This window comes from Pyrus communis, chromosome 10, assembly GCF_041283825.1.
Source record: "Pyrus communis isolate YQ-2024b chromosome 10, ASM4128382v1, whole genome shotgun sequence".
In the NCBI taxonomy this organism is placed as follows: Eukaryota; Viridiplantae; Streptophyta; class Magnoliopsida; order Rosales; family Rosaceae; genus Pyrus; species Pyrus communis.
In genome coordinates, this window is record NC_142574.1 from 23,348,144 (window position 1) to 23,368,366 (window position 20,223).

General features: G+C 35.7%; 2 protein-coding genes across 3 annotated transcripts; both read right to left on the reverse strand.

Annotated features, from left to right (window-relative positions):
- Positions 1-2,738: 2,738 nt before the first annotated feature.
- Positions 2,739-3,733, reverse strand: LOC137727487 (putative transcriptional regulator RABBIT EARS). The gene has a single exon (XM_068466341.2). The coding sequence runs from the start codon at positions 3,544-3,546 to the stop codon at positions 2,926-2,928; it is 621 nt and encodes a 206-aa protein (XP_068322442.2). The 5' UTR covers positions 3,547-3,733; the 3' UTR covers positions 2,739-2,925.
- Positions 3,734-18,186: 14,453 nt separating this feature from the next.
- LOC137727253 (uncharacterized) lies at positions 18,187-19,437 on the reverse strand. Of its 2 annotated transcripts, XM_068466109.2 has the most exons (3): positions 19,308-19,437; positions 19,151-19,210; positions 18,187-19,020 (listed from the first exon to the last, which is right to left on the reverse strand). In XM_068466109.2, the coding sequence occupies exon 3, from the start codon at positions 18,973-18,975 to the stop codon at positions 18,346-18,348; it is 630 nt and encodes a 209-aa protein (XP_068322210.2). In that variant the 5' UTR covers positions 18,976-19,020; positions 19,151-19,210; positions 19,308-19,437; the 3' UTR covers positions 18,187-18,345. The 2 variants fall into 2 exon arrangements, with proteins under 2 accessions (XP_068322210.2, XP_088534084.1); XM_088677958.1 differs by lacking the exon at positions 19,308-19,437 and having other exon boundaries at positions 19,151-19,281.
- Positions 19,438-20,223: the final 786 nt, after the last annotated feature.

The window sequence follows — 20,223 nt, forward strand, 5'->3', positions numbered from 1 at the left end:
TTGTTCCGGCAAGGCGTTCATCCAGTCAAGTCAGTGTCCTCCAAGCTCCATCTAGATTGTAAGTTCTTTGAGTCATGTATTAGTAATGTGTGGCTAGTTGTTTGAAAGACAAGATTTGAACTTGTCGAGCATCAACTCGTAGAACAAGAAGAGAACGGAGGATGGTGATCAACCTCTTTGGAGCATTAACCTTTCGGGAAGTTAATTTAGAACGTTAAAAAATGCAATCTAGAAGCGATCGATATAGATGTTCATACAATCAACTCAAAAGAAGGAATGTATGTATAACGAATATAAATTATAAAAATTAAAATGTAATTTCAATATCAAGTCTATCTAACAAACGTGAGTTATCTGAGTTAACCAGACTAGAGTGTAGCCTTTTTGCAGCCAAATTTGAATCACTGTTACGGTAATTTTGTGGCCTAATATGAATTTTCGTTAATATAAATTAAAGTAGTTTAGAGTATCACATTATCAGAATATCAAGTTGTTCCCTGCACAGCCCTGCAGGCTGGTCGGCATTCCTGAGCATGACATGTGTTGATCTTGTGGCTGCGCGGCTCAAGTAAGAGCAGATCAAAGTCAGTAGATCGTCATGAAACCGCTCACCGCATTTACTCCCATGGCGGCATGGCCGTGGCCTGCATGCAGAAAATTCTTCAAATATTACTTCGTTTGGTCAAAGTCAGATTTCTCTTTTATATATTTAATTATATGCTTAGCCGATCATGTACGTACAATATTTTATTTATAGTTTAGTATATATTCAACCTCCAGTAATTGCTGTATAAATATCAAAGGATATTTCATTCATATGAGGATATTAATCTCCTAATTATCTATGTAATAAATAGATGAAAATTAAGAGATATTCATATTAGAATATACTTGAGATTTTCATAGGTTTTTCAGTCTTTATACACATTTCTCAACCACTATATAAGGAGGCTTTGAGAAGAGAGAAAATACAAGAAACACGAGTTTTTCCACAATTCAAATATTCTAGTTAGGTCATTAGGGGCTATCACTTTCAGCCCTAGCTCTTGGGAGTCGAAAACCAAGGGGCAACTTGACATACCATAGCCAACCCCATCAATGACCTGCAAGGTTCTAGACGTGCACGGAGGGTCAAAACAGTTGTTCGTGTTTGTAGGAGCATGTTGAGATTCAAGCTTCCGCATAAAAGATACACACGTCCTTCCGAATTTATTTATAGTCTTCCAACATATATACATATATATATATATATATAAGTGTGTGCGCACGCTGCTGCAGAATATCAAATTAATTGATGGCCAAAATATAAAACCAAATGCGAGAAATATAATTGTAGGGATCGCTAGTCATCAGCGCAGCTATTTAATTTGCACAAAAACTCCAGTCTAAGATCTCTCATTCTTGCAAAGGGAGTATAGCTCAAATGGTTAGACTCGTTTATTCTTGCATTTGAAGTCAGTTAAGTTTGATTTTTGTTTTTCCACATATCGTTTGTACAAAGTAAAAGATTTTTCATCCTTGATTTTACAATCCCTTTCCAAGCGAGTAAAGAGCTTTAAAGTCAAAATTATTAAAAAGCAATAGAATTGAACAAAAACCATATAATTATTAAGAATTATATATCTAAGATGTAGTCTGAAAATTATCCCAAAGTCCCACAAAGCATGCCATTCGAAATCCCAAATAATCAAAACTTTAACACATCAATTCGAGATCCGCTGGTTATAATTATCAGCTGGCCACTTCAAACATTACTAATTTTCCTAATTAACATCAAGGGCTACAACTAACATGATTCTTTATAGTTCAAGCCTTATATGTAGTTTAACTCGCCTAATCCGTTATCATCATTTCATAAAATTAGAAAAACTATATATGATAGTTATAAATGGTTAACATCTTACCTGGTATATACTAGTATCTTCGTTTAATTTGTACAAATATTACTATATATTACATACAAATCTAAAAGATTGCCAAGTTTATGAAGACAGATACAACTTAACAATGAAAACTAATGTGTTTACTGCACATGAGAGTGACCCTAAAATCAGTTGAATGAGCCTACGAAACAAATTTTGTCGGCACAAATTAAGCTTGTATAACCTAAATTTGATACCATATTCATATACGGCTGACAATCCTAGGTCCAGGGTTTAAACCCTCCAATGTAACTTAAGAAACTTAAAAAAGAATAATTTAGTCTAAAATCTCAGAGCGAACCTGAAATGTGTATGGCAAGTTGGGGTTGAATAGTCGAGCTACACCGGCCAATGGTATGCGATGATTTAGACGTACACAAGAGAAACTTGATTTGTAGAGTACTTGAACATGGAATTAAGCAAGGTTTCCCAGTTAGTATGTACTTGTTGATTCATTTTCTTGAAAAAAAAAAAGCAATTAAAGATAACTGATATATGGGTTAATGAAGCAAGAATTCAAGCAAATTAATTATGTCATTCTGGATAACAAGAAATTTCAATCTCTTCATACAATATGATATGAAGTACAGCAGTACAAATTTATAAGCAAAACTTGGGCTAAAAGAGACATATACAATGGAAGGAAGAAGAAGACATAAATTATAAGAAAACTTCTTAAAAAAACCTAACAAAAATTAGGGCTAGGTGTGTTGATGGATGAAGCAAAATTCCTTCTTTACTATACGTACCTGTAAAATTGCTCCTTCTTCCTGCCGTTAAATCCTGCCGGCCGTTAGAGTAAAATTGCCATGAAAATTTGGGATGTTGAGATATTCTATTAACTCATCACTTTTTTTCCATGAAAAAAAAAATATATATCACATGGAAATTTGTACAGATAAATCCATAACTGTACGCACAAATAAAAAGTGGTGTACAAATTAATTAATAAAAATGTATAGTTTATGATCTCTCAAATGTTTGATAAAATTAACTAATAAACTTAGGGATCATGACCAAGTCGAAGCTCCAAATCCAATTCATCGTCCGTTTCTTCAAGGCCACCATTAATCACTCTTTCCTTGTAATCATCTGATGGCTGGCCCATTCCCAAGCTCAAACTACTCCCTGATCTCCAATCCCGATGATCATCCCTTAGCAGATTCCGGTGCCTCGGAATATAATTTCTTGCACACAAGTCCTCATCACTAATATGATTTGCATGTGGGGGCCTTAACCCCCCTGATGTATTAGATGCAGGCACATCTGTTCTATAGTTCATATGGTCATCCGGAAGAGCTATAAAATAATGTGGCGGCCCTGGCCGGTAGCTTTGAATTGCCCGGTATAATGCTGCCCTGGGATGATTCTGATCTTCTACTGCCGTGCTAATCGACGAAGCCAAACTTGTAGGAGCTGAACTAGGTCTGGTCTTGGCTCTCTCTTTCCGGTGAATATTCATGTGTCCTCCCAAGGCCTGCGCCGTTGTGAAACCTCTCTTGCAAAATACACACTCGTACGACCGCCCTGTGCCCATGTCATCGTTCGCATCCGGTTGATGATCAGCCTCTTCATCAGTACTGGAGGTCTTTGAATCTTGATGATCATGATGCTTGGACTTCATACTTCAAAACAAAACTTCAAGTTTTAGTTTTCTAGGATATATGATGGTAATATGAAATATCGGAAATTAGGGTTTGTAATTATAGAGAGGAGGTGTTGGTGAAGGCGGGGGATAGGAGACAAGCACAAGGCATAGGTATTGTCAGACAAGAGGGTTGGGAACTTTCTTAGAACTTTGTTCAGAGAGTTTTCTGTTAAGCCGGCCGAAACTGGATTCTTCTTGTTTACTTTTCTTATTTAATATCTATTTCCTTATCCTCATTTGTCTCCCCATTTAACTAGAGAGCGGTCTTTCTTTGTCATATCTCTTTATCATACCGTCATTGTAATTTTTTTTAAGTGTAATTATCACATATTCACGGTCATATAATGTTATTAAAATATCTCACAACGACCTTATTTTATAGAAAATAAGACTCTAAATATCTTAACCCCACTTCAACTAATATCAAGGTCATTTGTGTTAAAACTCACACCTGACGAATTGTACACAGGTGGTAATTATTAAGTTGGGGACAATATGGATGTTGCTAGAAGTGGGATTTTGGCCCGTCTCTTTTGATAATTTGACATGGTATCAGAGGCAAGGAGCAGGCCCGTACTGCCACGTAATCGGTGGGTCCCCTTGACCCCACGCGATGATGGTGGGTCCCTTGACCCCGTAGAGGGTGAGTCCCCTTTTGGCTTCACATGGTTGCCGATGTGTAAATCTCCTATGTGCGGCCCACTAGTTGAGTCCCACATGAGGGGTCGTGTCGAAATATCTCACATCGACCATAGCTCTGAGAAAAGAAGAGTTTAAATGTCATAACCTCAATTCAACTAATATCGATGTTGTGCAGATAATAATTACCAAGTTGAGGACAATATCGGTGTTGTTGGAAATGGGCATTTAACCCGTCTCTTTGATAATTTGACATTTTCCTTTTCTTTTCCTTTTCTTTTTTTTTTTTTACTTAAAAAGAGATTATTGCATGCGTAGGTCTTGGGTGACCTACACTTGATAGCTCTGATAACATATTGAAGTATCTAACCTATAAAGTTATGTTGTTAGACCCACTCCAACTCTGGGCTAAAACCTATAATTCCCTTTTTTTTCACCCCAAAACCCAACCCAACCCATGACCTAAAACTAACTTAAAACCTAAACTCATCACGGGGCCAAATATCGACTTAAGTTTAGGCCACAAGTTGGAGTGGACCCCAGCTGGTGCAAATGCACCACGAGTTGTGAAGCCCAGATGCCAACCCAACTCACGCTAGACGCTAGCCCAATGGGACCCCACCCACATGGGCGTGTCCCCTAGCTGTCACATCATGTCGGTAGCCGTTGGCTAATCGAACGGTCCACGTTCAAATTTTTTTTATTTTTTATATTTATATAATTATTGAATCCAACGGTTTAGATCGAATATAATCAAATCTAACGGTAAAAAAAAGATCTAATGTCACATCCCGGCTCGGGCGGATCACTTCCCCGGCCCGCTCCACCACCGTAGCACGATATTGTCCGCTTTGGGCTTACCATTCCCTCACGGTTTTGTTTTTGGGAACTCACGAGCAACTTCCCAGTGGGTCACCCATCATGGGATTGCTCTAGCCCCCTTCTCGCTTAACTTCGAAGTTCCTACGGAACCCAAAGCCAGTGAGCTCCCAAAAGGCCTCGTGCTAGGTAGGGATCGGAATATACATTTAAGGATCACTCCCCTGGGCAATGTGGGATGTCACAATCCACCCCCCTTAGGGGCCTGACGTCCTCGTCGGCACACACGCGGCCAGGGTTAGGCTCTGATACCAAATTGTCACATCCTGCCCCGGGGCGAATCACTTCCCGGGCCCGCTCCACCACCGTAGCACGATATTGTCCGCTTTGGGCTTACCATTCCCTCACGGTTTTGTTTTTGGAAACTCACGAGCAACTTCCCAGTGGGTCACCCATCATGGGATTGCTCTAGCCCCCTTCTCGCTTAACTTCGGAGTTCCTACAAAACCCAAAGTCAGTGAGCTCCCAAAATGCCTCGTGCTAGGTAGGGATCGGAATATACATTTAAGGATCACTCCCCTGGGCAATGTGGGATGTCACATCTACCGGTCCAAATTTAAATCCAACGACTAAAATAATTTAAAAAAAAATTATTTAACTCAAAAATCACCCAAAAACTCTATAAATACCTATGTATTTGTTCAAACATCCACACAAAACTCACTTTTCTCCTACAATTCTTCCAATTTTTCTTTCTACCATTTCTTCTCATTTCCAAATTTTTCAAGATGGCAAAAGAGCATGTTAGAGGTTGTAATTGAACCTTTGATGAAGATATTGCTTTATGTTTGGCTTGGATTTCTATTAGCGAAGATGGTGTCGTCGGCACGAATCAAAATAGAAAGGTTTTGTGGGGTAAAATCGTTGATAAGTTCCATGAAAACTCCAACGTCAATCAAGGGGAAGCTAGTGGTGTTTATGATCGGTGGAAGATTATCAACAAAGCGTGCACTTTGTGGAAGGGAAGCTTGGAGAGAGCCACAATTGACATGCCTAGTGGAAGGAGTTTCTTAGAAATTGTGAGTTTCTTTGTTGATATTTTATTTGTCATGTACAAAATAGTATTTTTCAACTAACTGTTTTTAAGTATTTGATGCATAGGGTGACAAAGCAATGACAATTTATAAGACAAGAACTACAACAAAAAATAAAGCTTTTAAGTTGCATCATGCTTGGAACGTCCTCAAGGATTGTCCGAGGTGGGGAACTGATGCGGACCAACAATAGGGAAGATTATTTCATAGTGAAGCCCCGCCCCCAAATGATTTCAATGAAGTTGCCAATGAAGGTGTCAATAAAGGTGTCGAACAAATGACCCCAACTTCTTCTTTTGAAAGGACCCTGAGAAGAGATAAGCAAAAGGAAGCAAGAGAGAAAAGGGAAGTCCCAAGATCTGATGAGTGGACACATTGCTATTGGAATTGCAAAATTGAGCGAAACTCATAGCACTCGCTAAGAAGAAGCAGCCCGAATGCATTTGCAAATGAAGGAAGAAGGGGATAGGGAGCAAGATAGGTTTGAAATTAATTTCATGATGGAGGACCTCAACAAATACACTCCAGAGAGGAAGAAGTTCTTATGTGGTAAGCAAAATGAAATTTTGCGAAAGTATGCCACAATGAGTATATTTCAAGATGATGAATCAACTCAACCCTATATCCCAAGTCCACCACCAACTCCACCAACAAGTCAACCACCAAGTCAAGATGGTGGATATGATTATTAAGTTTATGTAGTGTATGAATTATCGATTGTCTTAAGTTTATGTGGTTTATTAATTGTTATTTGTATTAAGTTTATGTACTTTATTAATTGTCGTGTGTATTAATTATTGTTTCTATTAATCTAGATGCCTTCAATAATTCTTGTACTTATTATTCCACACTTTGATGTAGAATAGATGTCTTCAATAATTCAACCTCCATTCAATAATTTATCCAACGTACTACACAAAATAATTTGCACAAGAAGACACTTAAATGTATTACTAGAAAATACCAACATAGTACACTTAAAATTATTACATAAATGCTCAACCAACATCATCAACATTCACCTTCTCGGCGCCATACATGCTTAACCAAATCCTTGCGGAGTGTGTCATGACCTTGAGGAACTTGAATTCTATTTAAACATCTCATATACTCACTCAATGTGACTCTATCCTATCGGGTCTCGTATGTGGTTTCAACGAGATATTCAACATCTCTTGCAATAGCTCTTGCATGTGTTGGTTGGTCATCATCCACATTTTCGTCTGAATCTTCTTCAATTTTGATGTACTCATCTACCACAATCATGTTGTGAAAAATTATGCGCGTCATCATGATTGAATGGAGGTCTTTGGTATGCCAAAGTCGTGCAGGCCCTCTAACAATGGCCCATCGAGCTTGTAGGATTCCAAGCACTTTTTCCACATTTTTCCTGTAAGACTTTTGCCTCTGCGAAAATAATTTATTCTTTGCACTATCGGATGAGAAGACTTTTGACAAAGGTAGACCAACTAGAATAAATACCATCAGTTAGGCAGTAACCTAGCTCATACCTATTACTATTCACCTTGTACCGAAATTCTGGTGCCCATCCATTGACAACATCATCGAGTTTGCATAAACGAACGCCCCATGATAGAACCACAATAGCTAGATTCGGCATGGTGCTCAAATTGCATAAGCGAGTTTGCAAGTTCAGCTTCTGCATGGATCATTTCTGTATCCTCAATGTCAAGGCTTGCTTGGTATTGTGTCATCTGCATTGCCCTGCTACGCCTTCTTCTATCACCCATTGATGAGATATTGAGAATTTTTAGGAAACAAAAACACTTTGAAAGTTGAAAGATTGGTGAACATAGAGTATGATTAAAGGTTGAAAGATTGTGTGATTAACTGATATTCAACCTGTATTTATATAAAGGATGATTGATGAAAGTTGAAAGTTTGGTGAAAATTGAACGATTGGTGAAAGTTGAAAGTTTGGTGAGTTTCATGTGTCGATTTAATGATTTTTCAATATTTATCAGAATTTAAATATTTTTAGATTAAAATGTTCATAAAATTAAATTATTGTAGTCTACATAATTTTTTTTTTTTTTTGAAAAAAGTTAATTTAAGAAAAAAAAATAGCCTAAATTCATTTTTTAATAATCCTGGGCTAAAATTTTAGGCCAGAAGGGTTGGAGCAGAAAAGCTATTTTCTGGGTTAAAACCTAAATTTTCTAGGCTAAAAATTTTAGGTTTTAGGCAAGGTTGGAGATGGTCTTAGAAGGGGAACCAATCAGCCAATAAGTATATATCATTTTTGTGTGTTCAAATAATGTTATTGTATAAGTAATAAGGAAATATAGGTAAAAATCAATATAATCTTAGTAATTAGAAATATATCAAGAGTTAATTTTGATTTTGGACAAAGTCAATGGGCTTTGTTATTAATTAGTATAGGTTAATGCAAAATGTCATATGGGTTTTCATGCCCTTGTGAATACTTAAAATATGACTCTATCTTTCATTCTTAATGATCTGACTGAGACTTGAAAATTGAAACTTGACGTGCTAGCTCGTCCTTGAAGCTCAAATCATAAACTACATTGCAGTTTCTATCCTGCAGTTACGTGAATTCAGACTAAGTGTTGCCGTTTATGTTTTATTATAGTCGAACAGTCTAATATATATTGAATTTTAGTAAGATGATTGTGGAATTGTTATATAAATAAATTGGGTGAAATTTGGTGTTCTAGTACATTAATCAAGATTTTGAATTTTATTACCTTTTTATGCTTTTAGGTTTCAGGTTGGTTAATTAGGGATTAACAAAGTTAGTTAGTTTGGGTTTTAAAATGTTTTTTTGTTTTTTGTGGTGAAACTTGTGACTATTGGTTGACAGGCAAGTTAAATATGAAAAAGATATAATGAAGTAAGATTTTCTATTTCTATACACAAGGAAGGTGATAAATTAGTCATTTTAAATTTTCTATTTCTATACACAAGGAAGGTGATAAATTAGTCATTTTAAAACATGCTTCTATACACAAGTGCATACTATATTAGTAACAAAAGTTAAGGTTTTACCATAAAACTAATTGGTAATATAGAGAGTAGCTCAACTTACTTATAAGCCCATGCAAAGTTTCTCTTTTCACCAATGTGGGATTCATTCTCAACACGCTCCCTTACATGTGAGAAATTTTCAAGCTTAACACGTGAACAACACAACAGAGTGACATGGAGCATGCGTGGCCATTGAGCTTCACACGCAGGACAACCTGCTCTATTACCATGAAAAAAGTTAAGGTTCCACCATAAAACCAATTGGCAATATGGAGAATAGTCCAACCTCTTGCAATGTTTCTCCTTTCACCAATGTGGGACTCATCATTTACCTTCACATTCTCATAGGACCTCTCACGTGTGGTAGATTTTCAAGCCAAACAAGTGAACAACATGAATTGGGTGACGTGGAGTATGTGTACTGTTGGGCTTCACACGTGAGCCAACCTAACTTTGATATTATGAAGAAAGTTAAGGTTCCACTATAAAATCAATTGGCAATATGTAGAGTAACCCAACTGACTTATAAACTCATGCAAGGTCTCTTTTCCCATCAATGTGGGATTCATTCCTAACAATTACTACTATATATTATTTATGGTTAATTTGCACATTTTCAAAACAACATTAATTTTCAAAATATATAGAAACAAACCCTTTTAGATTATTCCACCTGTTGATTAAACACACACATAAATTAGAAACTTTTAGTTCAAAAGAAACTTTTACCATTACAGACCAATTAAGACGTAGCCAAGTTTGAATAATGCCACAAATTAAAAGATGACATGCAGATACAAAAACAAATTAAAATAATCGTACATGACTTTCTAACACCTTTTACTCCTTTCTTTTCTTTTGGGGTCAAATAATAGATTTTGTTAAATTCGATTTTAGATTAGTCACCGACGGAGTTTGAACCCACTTTGAAATACAAGAGTTCAACTCATTTCCACTACTACGATAAATGATCACTTACAACATCTTTTACTCCATTAGGTGATAAAGAATTGTACAGAAACAGTATTTCATGCTGAACTGATCGATGTTGCTTATCGTAATCGGCAGGAAAGGTGTAGGAAATTCCTCTACATGATATATAATAAGCAATAAACCGCGCATTTTGGAGCTTACAGTTATACGTAAGTGTAACATTTTACACCATATAGTTATATATATTACACACACACACACACACATAAATCAATTACAAAACATACATCAGTTTTATGCCATCACAATCAAAATCATGCCCTAACTTCAGTATATCATATAGCTAATCCTGCTTTAAGATCATGTTTCTGGTTCCACGGTATACTACTAAAGGAAAAACTCTGAGCACGACTAGACTTAACCTCTATATATTTCTACATAAATGTTTCTTTCGGCGGATTGTTTTGCAACGTAAAATGTTTATAATTTGAAATTTGTTAGTACTGTTTTATTCATCGTAACTCATGAGGATTTCATACGTGGTATGTGAAACATAGCTAGCTCTCTATCGCACCTATGTATTGTATAATATCATATGTGTATATATAATATGTATGCAGGCCAAAATATATAATTTAGTGTAGCAGGTTACTGGCATTAGGTATATGCCGTTTGCAAATTACATGAAAAATGACTGGACTAAATATTGTGACTATATTAGTTAATAATTAACATAATCTTCTGCAGAAATGACAAATTATATATTTTCCTCGAAAGAAATGAAATTCAGTCTGCGGGCTTGAATGAACACGTGTCACTATACGTGGTTCAAGCTTTTACTATGAATCCATGATACGACTTCTACCTTGTTATCTTACTATTGAATATGTATAAAAATAATCGAAGAAACACTAATTTTCTATGTGATTAATTCAAATTAATCATTGTATCATATCCTTTTCTGATGTGGGCGACAAAAAGGTGCATAGTGGTTTAAAAGAATGAGGACATAACCCCATTTGATGTTAATCTTTATCGTTCAATTTTGGCTTCAAGTAGAAGAAAAAGAGTTTAAGAGTTATAAGAAGATCGATTGAGACTAAGTCTGCAGGAAAATTCTAAGAAGAAAAGATAGAATTACATACATTCGTGGACAAGCAAGGAGATGATCATGAACATGGACAACAACCACAACGTGAGTAATGCGGCAACAAACCTCCAATTCTCCAACCAAATCATTTGCATCTTTTAATTTGAGTTTTGATAACCTTTTCTGTTTGTTTGTTTGTTGCCCTTAATTTGTTAGCTAATAAAAAACGGAATTTAGTATTCCTCTATCCGACCAAATCAAAGTCTAAAACTTCACTACTACTCCATCCTCTGATTTTTCTTTAAACTTTTTATAACAGTGTATGAATCACACTTTTTCCTGCTCCTAGAATTATTGCTTTAAATTTAGCATACAAATAAAGAGCCATATTTCCAAACAATTAAGAACCAAAGTCAGCAGACGGCCTGCCATTCAACGGTTGACCCACCAGCTTTCAACCCATCGCATCAAAAAATATAAACAAAGTTTCTGGAATTTTATTTGCTGAAGCTGGTGGTTTGGACCGAAATTGATGGATCCGTTGGCGTTTGCAGTTTGGAACATTCACAACAGTCAAAGCTTTCAAATGGGGAATGAATATCTTTCGAAGGGCTTAATTGCACCTATATTAAACTATTCATTTACCATGTGAAACTCAAATTGTATCACGTAACTTTGCCCCGTACTATTCAAGTCCGTCGAAAAATTAAAACAGCTTATGTGAGAGGGAGGGAGTTTGATGGTGGATATTCTTTTAGATTTTTTAATTTTAATTTCTGTTCTTTGTTTTGGAGAAAAGTTTTAATTTTAATTTGAGATTTTTGTTAACACGTCTACAAATAAGTGAGCCACATTTTTGCCATGTCATCATATTTAACAGATTATTTAACGAAATCGACAGTGGGGGACTAGTAAGGCAGATAGTTGAGTTCAAAAGGCTTAAGTGAGAAAAATAAAGTTTAATAGGATTAAGTGAGACTAAATTTGAGTTTCACGAAACGTTACCTTAAATAAGTCATCTCAATGTTCAAATTGAATAAGAAAAGAGACGAAAGCTATTTTGGGGAAGAAAAGAGAAAGAACAAAGATGTCCTACAGTTAATAATTAATCTTTAGTTATTTATAATCAACTACTTCATTGGTTTGGTATAGATTTAAAATTCTATATGCTAGATGGTCAAAAGATTTTGAAATGGGGTGTGCTATCCACACACCTTTTTTTACTTCTCACACACCTCTTATTAATTTATGTCCTTTGATTTTATTTAATTCATCCGATCCGACGGTTGAAAATTAAACAAGTGTCTGAGAAGTAAAAAAAGAGTGTGAATATCACATCCCTTTTGAAATATATGAATACAACACGAAATAATTTAGGTCGACAAAAAGTCAGATTAACTGCTAGTGTTTCTAACACTCTTAAGAACTATTTGAAAAATAGTCATTTAATACTACGGTCTAATGATATTCTTCTTCACTTGTAACTAAGAAGTCTTGGGTTTGGTTCTTGTCAAAGACGAATTTGAATCATATTATTACTAACTCATTATGAGATTAAGTCAACCTCCTCATCTGTTGAGAACGTTTGTACCAGAGAATTTTTTTCTTTAATATATGTTTCTTTTGGCTAAAAAATAATAATAATAATTACCCGACTGTATCACCATGTAAAATGAATTCCCTCAGAATTGCGACTAAAAAATTAATAAAAATAATATTATTTAATCTGTACTATTTTTTCAATTGTTTTTCATTTTTTTATTTTTTTCTTTCTTCCTTCCTGTTTCTTGAAACCTCTCATCTTTCTCCGATTTTTCTCCGTTGTACTTTCAACCTTCCCTCTTCCTTTTTTTTTTTCCTTGCCTTACCATCCCTTCCCCATATCCCCATCGGCTCCCGATCCCCTCCTTTCTCTCTCTCCCTTCCTTTTTTCTCCGTCCCACCCCTCTTTCGAATTCGACTTAACCGTCAAATCTACATATCTCCTTCACCTCCTCCAGCAATTCGTACCCCTCACTCTTACATTTTTTTTCCCGATCATTCTCTGCTCTTCTTACAATTCCTCTCCCTCACTCTTGCATGTTCTTCATTTTTTTTAAATTTTTTAACGTGGTTGACGTCAAACCACTTGGGCGATGGGTTGGGCAATCCCTGCCTGATTGCTCAATCCAGTTCTATTGGACTCACGAGTAGCCCGACTGATTAAGCTGGGTGGAGAGGGTCTTTTGGGTTTTGGGGATTCAATTGCCGAACTGCCAACGCAATTGCGATGGGGTGGAGTTTCTCCTAAACGCATACACTCACGTCATCTAACACGCTTAGGTCGCTACTTTAATCGTGTTAGCCGCCTTAAGGCACAACTGAATGCCACCTATTAGGAATTACAGTCTCTTTAGTACCAAATGATTGATATATCCCTGCTCCAACTCAGTGATATGATCGAGGTTACTCATTCTCTCTGGGCCCTGCTTATAAATAGAGCCAAAAGCCTTGAAGCTTGAGACCCTCGTCAAATTCAATCTCTACTATTAAACAAAAACCTTGAGTGATTATTCAACAAACCCAACTGTTTTACAACACAAACCCAATTACTCTTCACCAAAACCTTTCTTAGCTCTTCAACAATAATCTCAAAGCCTTCCTTTGAAGCAAACACTACCTACAACCTTGATATCTAAAACTTTAACAGCTTGGCCACCCTGTGGTATGATTTGGTTGATGTGCAAGTCCAACCACCCTGATTTCCTCTCCAAGGCACACGTTTTGTACTAAGTCCAATTTGACATCAGTGACCTCAATTGACTCCTCTAGCATTGAATCGTGCTAGAGTTTTACTGCTTTCTTTACATTTCCAGTCAAGTTACATTTCAAGTATGTAGCTCGGCCCATCAACCTAGATTTTATTTTTGTGAACGTTTTTAATCTTGAACCTATCATGCAATGATTACATTCTGTTTCTCGTTTTAGTTTCTTTTTTCGCTTTAATTTACTTTTTAGGCTTGCATACTCGAATTTACACTGAGTTTTAATTCCTCATTCCCTCGAGGCACAAAAAAGAGCTTAACTGATACAACGTCCCACTCGGTGCATAATCATTTGGTAAAGAAGTCAGATTAACGCGCAACTTTCACACACACTCAAACACGAACACTGTCTGTTGGCAACCTCCAAATGTGGCACGCCTATTCTCTATTTCTTTTGAGCCATCTCGTGGCACTAAGATTGAAAACAACACTACTCAAAGCAAGTATGTGTTGAATCCAGTCCAGATTCCTTCTGAATTTTGGCACCAATAATAACTTATACATGAAGAACCCAAAGAAAGATGATTAGACCCAAATAGAAGGACAACTCTAATAGCCTTGTTTTTCTCTTCATCATCATCTTCCTTCTTCTTTTCCTTTGGCTACAAGCTCTATTAATTCCTTCCTAACTGTACCATAGTTCTTTGAAATGTTTTAAGATTAGCATCAATAAATTTTGCAGTCTAGTTCTATTTCTTCTCCCAATATAATGCTCACTATTATCTAATTTGATCCTCATCCCTATTCTTCTCTTGCTGAATGATCAACTCAACGAGTTTTTTTAGTATGCTTCTATGTATTTTATACGCCGAGTTCTTTGGTCATTATTTTTTTTATCAAAGATTTAATAACCAATATCTTATGGTAGCCTAAAACAATTTCCCAAACAATATAATGTTTACTATTATTTTGATATTAACTCATGCTGTGTTTTGGGGCGAAGGCACAAAATAACTCAAAGGGTTGAAATGTGGTCCTTAACCAACGAGATTTTCTAATATGCTTTAATGTACTCTATACATTGAATTTTTTGGCTGTTATCTTTGATTAAAGATTCAATGACCAATATCTAACCGTACTCTTAAACAATCGCCCAAACCATATAATGCTTACTAATATTTAAAACTCATGTTGTGTTTTGGGGTGAAGGTACAAAACAACCAAAAAGATTGAAGTATATGGTCTTTAACTCCATTTCCTCTCCTACTGAATGAGTCCTACGAGATTTTATAATATGCTTCGATGTATTTTATATACTGAGTTTTGTTATCATTAGACCTTTGAACAAATTGATCAAGAATTCAATATTTGATACACCTTATTTTTTGGGTAAATTATATTTTCATACCTCAGGTTGAGGTCTATTTCAATTCCTTACAACATCTTCAAAACATTTCACTTTCATACCTCACGTACTATTTTATTTCAAAATAATACATCCGTTAGATTTTTCATCCATTGATCCGTTAAATGCTGACGTGGCTGCCAAATGTCTGTCACATGGCAAATAAAATAATTTAAAAAAAAAACCTGAATTTTCTCAAAAAAAAAAAAAAAAAAAAAATGAAACCCACGTTTGCAAGAAGAAGAAGACGGAGGAAGAGAAAAAAAAATTGTCCCCCCCCCCCCCAGCGAGGGTTTTAATTTTTTTAATTTTTAATTTTGAGAAAATTCAGGTTTTTTAAAAAATATTTTATTTGCCACGTGGCAGACATTTGGTAGCCACGTGGCATATATGTGGCAGCCACGTCAGCATTTAACGGATCAATGGAAGAAAAATGTAACGGAGGTATTATTTTGAAATAAAATAGTACTTAAGGTATGAAAGTGAAATGTTTTAAAAATGTTATAAGGAATTAAAATAGATCACAAACCTAAAGTATGAAATTGTAGTTTACCCTTATTTTTTTCATCTTATATATGGAAACATTTGATGAAAAGGATTTCATTTTTGTTTTTGGTAAAAAGAAAAAGAATTAAAAAATATAATGAATAGAGAGAGGAGGTGGATGTATCATTTAAGTTTAGGTGAGAAAGAGAGAATTAGGGGGTGGGGATGGTGACGTGCGCCGACTAGCCTATACTTTATCCCATGCCCTCATCTTTCACAAAAACAAGCACTCTGGCAGGTTCTGTCCTACTCACCCAGATGTCCAATTTTATTGCCATTTTCTTCTCTACAACACTTAAATCTTCTAACCTCATTTCAAACTTCAAACTCCATCCAACGCCCCCAATGACCACCCTACCTTTTAATTATTTCCTTTTCACAAATATCCCATTAACTGTTCATTTTTCTTTTCTGAAACAATATCTATTAATTTAGGGATGTGGGAATTTTCTGAAACAATATCTATTAAATTAGGGGTGTGCTTTTTTTACTTGTTATATACTCCTTGTTAATTTATGTCATTTGATTTTTGTAGTTCATCTGATCCGACGTCAAAAATTAAAAAGATGTGTAAAAGGTAAAAAAAAAAATATGGATAGCACATCCTTTAATTTATTAAAGAGATATCTTGAATAGTGGTGGCACATATCTTGAATGGTAGCAGTACTAGTATAGTGATGAGAGAGAGAGTGTGTGTGTGTGTGTGTGTGGGGTGTCATTTATCTAGTTTTGGGTTCCAGTGAGCAAATTATGAAGTTCTAAATAAGGAAGGTCATCATGCAGCTGAGAGACTGGGTAGTTATTGGGAACATGCTAAACAGCAGAAGTCGGGAAATGCAAATCTCTGCAGCAGCAGAGAGAGAGAAAGAGACAGCAAAAACACAAAACCACCAATTTGTTGCATCACCGGAGTTGGACATTCGACAAGGCAACACATACGTGACATGCAAAAATATTGAACCAATTCATAATTATGTCTTGCTCTAATTTGCATTAATTTGACATACAATTGTGATATCTCTGATATTTGAAGTACATACGCAGGTCATCAAATCATGATGCAGAAATTACATGTTAATGTTCCCTCCAGCTGACAAGTCATGACAATATCCTGTCTATAGGCTATAGTCATAGTAATATTTAAATGTTGTTCTTTCTTTTTTTCTCATATATTTTCATGAAAATATTTTGAATCCAATAGAATGCAGGTACAGGCTTACAGCTCTGATTTAATCAGGAGTAAGTTTATTCAGATTGTAAATTGTAACATCCACTACTTGTTTGTAAATACAGTTTATCCCTTTGTAAACAACAGATTTGTTAAAGGGTTAAAGCTAGAGAAAGTGAAGACATTGGCGCTTATAATTTCAACTTCTTAAATATGCGTAGCCTTTAAAAAATCTTCATTCTCTTGAAGTAAAATTAGAATTGCTGTTCTGACTCTGATTTGTTTATTAACTAATATTCTTTTACTAATATCTAATGGTTACGGTTACTCACAACTACGTAGTATAGCAAGTAATTAATTTGAATCTTCTGCTTGGTTTAAATCTGCTAGGCTTTTGCTTTGATCGAAACTAACTTAGCTAATTAAACTGCTCAATATTTGAATAATTGAATACTGTGATAACCAACGAATTAAGAAAACCCATAAAGCAAATGTATATACATGTCTAATATTTTCAATATGTAATGATTATATATGTAGTTATATAATAATATATACTAACAGTTCGACATATATGCAGTTATGATCAAATTTGTGCTCACTGCACACAAAGGAGAGAGTTACAAGATTAAAATAAGCTTGCAGGAACTTGTAACCTTTAAATTTGTGCTCTTTCTATGCTATACAACTTTGCTTCCAGTTTTCCCATTTCCAAGAAAGTAAAGGAAGAAAAAAAGAGAGAGAAAGAAGATGCAGGTTTGCATTTCCTAGAGAACAATCACACGAGAACATCAACTGTACAAGCATCCCGTTTCTTTTGAAACAATTAATGATATATCATGATATATCTCAAACAGTGTAGCAATTCAATACAATTATGAGACAGCTGCAGATATCAGATCATTCAACTCTAGCCATATGCACGCTCACCCCAAAAAGGACCAGCTAGTAACCCCACCTTATCACCACATAAAATATTAGAACAAGGAAAAAAATGAATATTTCAAGATCAATTAGACTAAAGACATTTTGCAGGACTGAATTAGTCCAGAAATTGAGCATGCCATGAAGTAGATTACTATCTTAAGTACTAACCAAATTAACTGAGAAATTAAGAAGAAAAAAAAAAGCAGAAAAAAAAAAAAAAAAAGGTTGCATAAACCTATAAGTTTAATCATCCAATGGATCTATGATTAAAATTCAACCTTCTCAAACCATCTATAATTTCAGTCTACTATTGGGTTGCTGAGAGAAGAAAGGAAAAAAAGCAAATTTCAAATCTAAAATAACTTAACTAATTCCCCCAAAAGTAGGGAAGAATATTGCAGCTAAAGATGCCCAAGTCGAAGCTCCAGATCCACTTCCTCCTTGTGATCTTTGAGCAACCCTATGTCCAAATCCAAGTCCAAGTCCAAGTGCAACTCCAAGTCAACCCTAATTATTTTATTCTCTTCCTCCGGATCAATCTTGTTGAAGTATTCATCATCTCTTTGTGCAAAACCCTTAAATATTTGTCCAGCCTCATGATCAGCACCACCTCCCATGCCTTTCTTGGGAATCAGATCAGGAAAATGATTTTCCGGCCAGTAGTCATATCTCGGTTTTTTATTTTCATCCATAGATGAAGCTGATGAAGGTGTAGAGACCAGAGTCCTCAGAGAAGGAGAAAACAAGGAATGACATGATGAAAGAGATGAGGATGATGATGTAGAAAAATAAGAGCTAGGGTTAGGGCTAGGGATTTGAGGACATATTTCTGAAGAAAGAGTTGGAGGTAGGAGTCTCAACCTAGCTCTGTCTCTTCTGTGAACATTCATATGACCCCCAAGTGCTTGAGCAGACCTGAACTCTCTCTTGCAAAAGCTACATGCAAAGTTTCTTGTAGGCCATGAATTATCACATAAATTTTCTCCTTCAAAGAAGTTGATACAATCCATTGATCTCGATCCCTTCAGCATCGATATCTTGCCACAAGTACTCAAGTGAGCCTCTCCATATCACATCTGGTTCAGTTCATCAAATGAAACATAAAAAACGGATTTAATTATGCTATAATCGGAGTAAAACGAAAACCCCATCTTTTAATTTCACAATTTGAGAGAGAGAGAGAGAGAGAGAGAGAGAGAGACTCACTGAGCTGTTGGATCAGAGAACTATAGTAGTTCGGGTCGAGGAAAGCTGGCTGAGCTGACACTGAAATAAGAAGAAGAAGAAGAAGAAGAAGAAGAAGAAGAAGATGAAGATCCTATTTGATATGAAGTACTACAAATAAAGGCCAAAGTGCTGATACCTATATCTGGATATTGCTCAGCAATGAAAGTGTACAAACTTAAAAAGACATTATTTTAACTTTTTGCTGATTCTAGGAGAGATGTGTCTAGCAAATGTGCCTTACGAAGTGTAATACATGAGGACATGGGAAACTAGCTAAAGCTAGCTAGGGTTTTGTGGTCAGTGGGAATAGGAGGAATATCGGAACATGTAAAAGCATATGACTTGTAAAAAGCTCACTGCGCACTTGAAGGGTGTATAATTAGGGAAAGGATCCTCGCCGGATTTTTTCTTGGAGATCCTAGAGATCCCGTGATCGTGATTGTTCATCGTACATTGTATGGTTAGAAATCATTTCAAAATTTAAAATTTAAAATTAAATATAAATAGTACCCAACAAAAACTGATCGTACGATGCACAATAAACGGTCATGATCTCAGAATTCCTAGGATCTCTAGGAAAAGGATCCAACGAGGATCCTTTTCCGTATAATTATTATGCAGGACTTGCGGTATATAATTATAATGGCATATATGCCTTAAGATGAACACCTCCATAGGATTTTGCGTTAATCCCAGTAATTATGGTTGTACTATAGAGAGGTGCCTCCTTTTTACTTAAAGAGTGAGAGAGGGGGAGGGTTCACCTGACCTCTATTAATTAAAGTGTGTTAGCAATGTAATTAACTTTGTGTCCTATTATTGTTGATTTTTCCACAACACGATTAAGCTGGTGAAAATGTGGTTATAATGTATAAGACTCCTAATTTCAAGAAATGCTAGAGACTGTATCACATTGTATATCACCTCTCTAGCATAGGTGATGCCTACTTCTGATGTGGTTTTTATTATAAAGCCATACATTAATGGTGGATTAGACTAGTTAATTAGGGCAACATGCCCTTGTTACAACCATATTCGATTTCTCTCCATGT

Excerpts from the sequence above, each read along its gene's own strand:
- LOC137727253 (XM_068466109.2), bottom strand. The coding sequence starts at position 18,975 with ATGCTGAAGGGATCGAGATCAATGGATTGTATCAACTTCTTTGAAGGA.
- LOC137727487 (XM_068466341.2), bottom strand. The coding sequence starts at position 3,546 with ATGAAGTCCAAGCATCATGATCATCAAGATTCAAAGACCTCCAGTACT.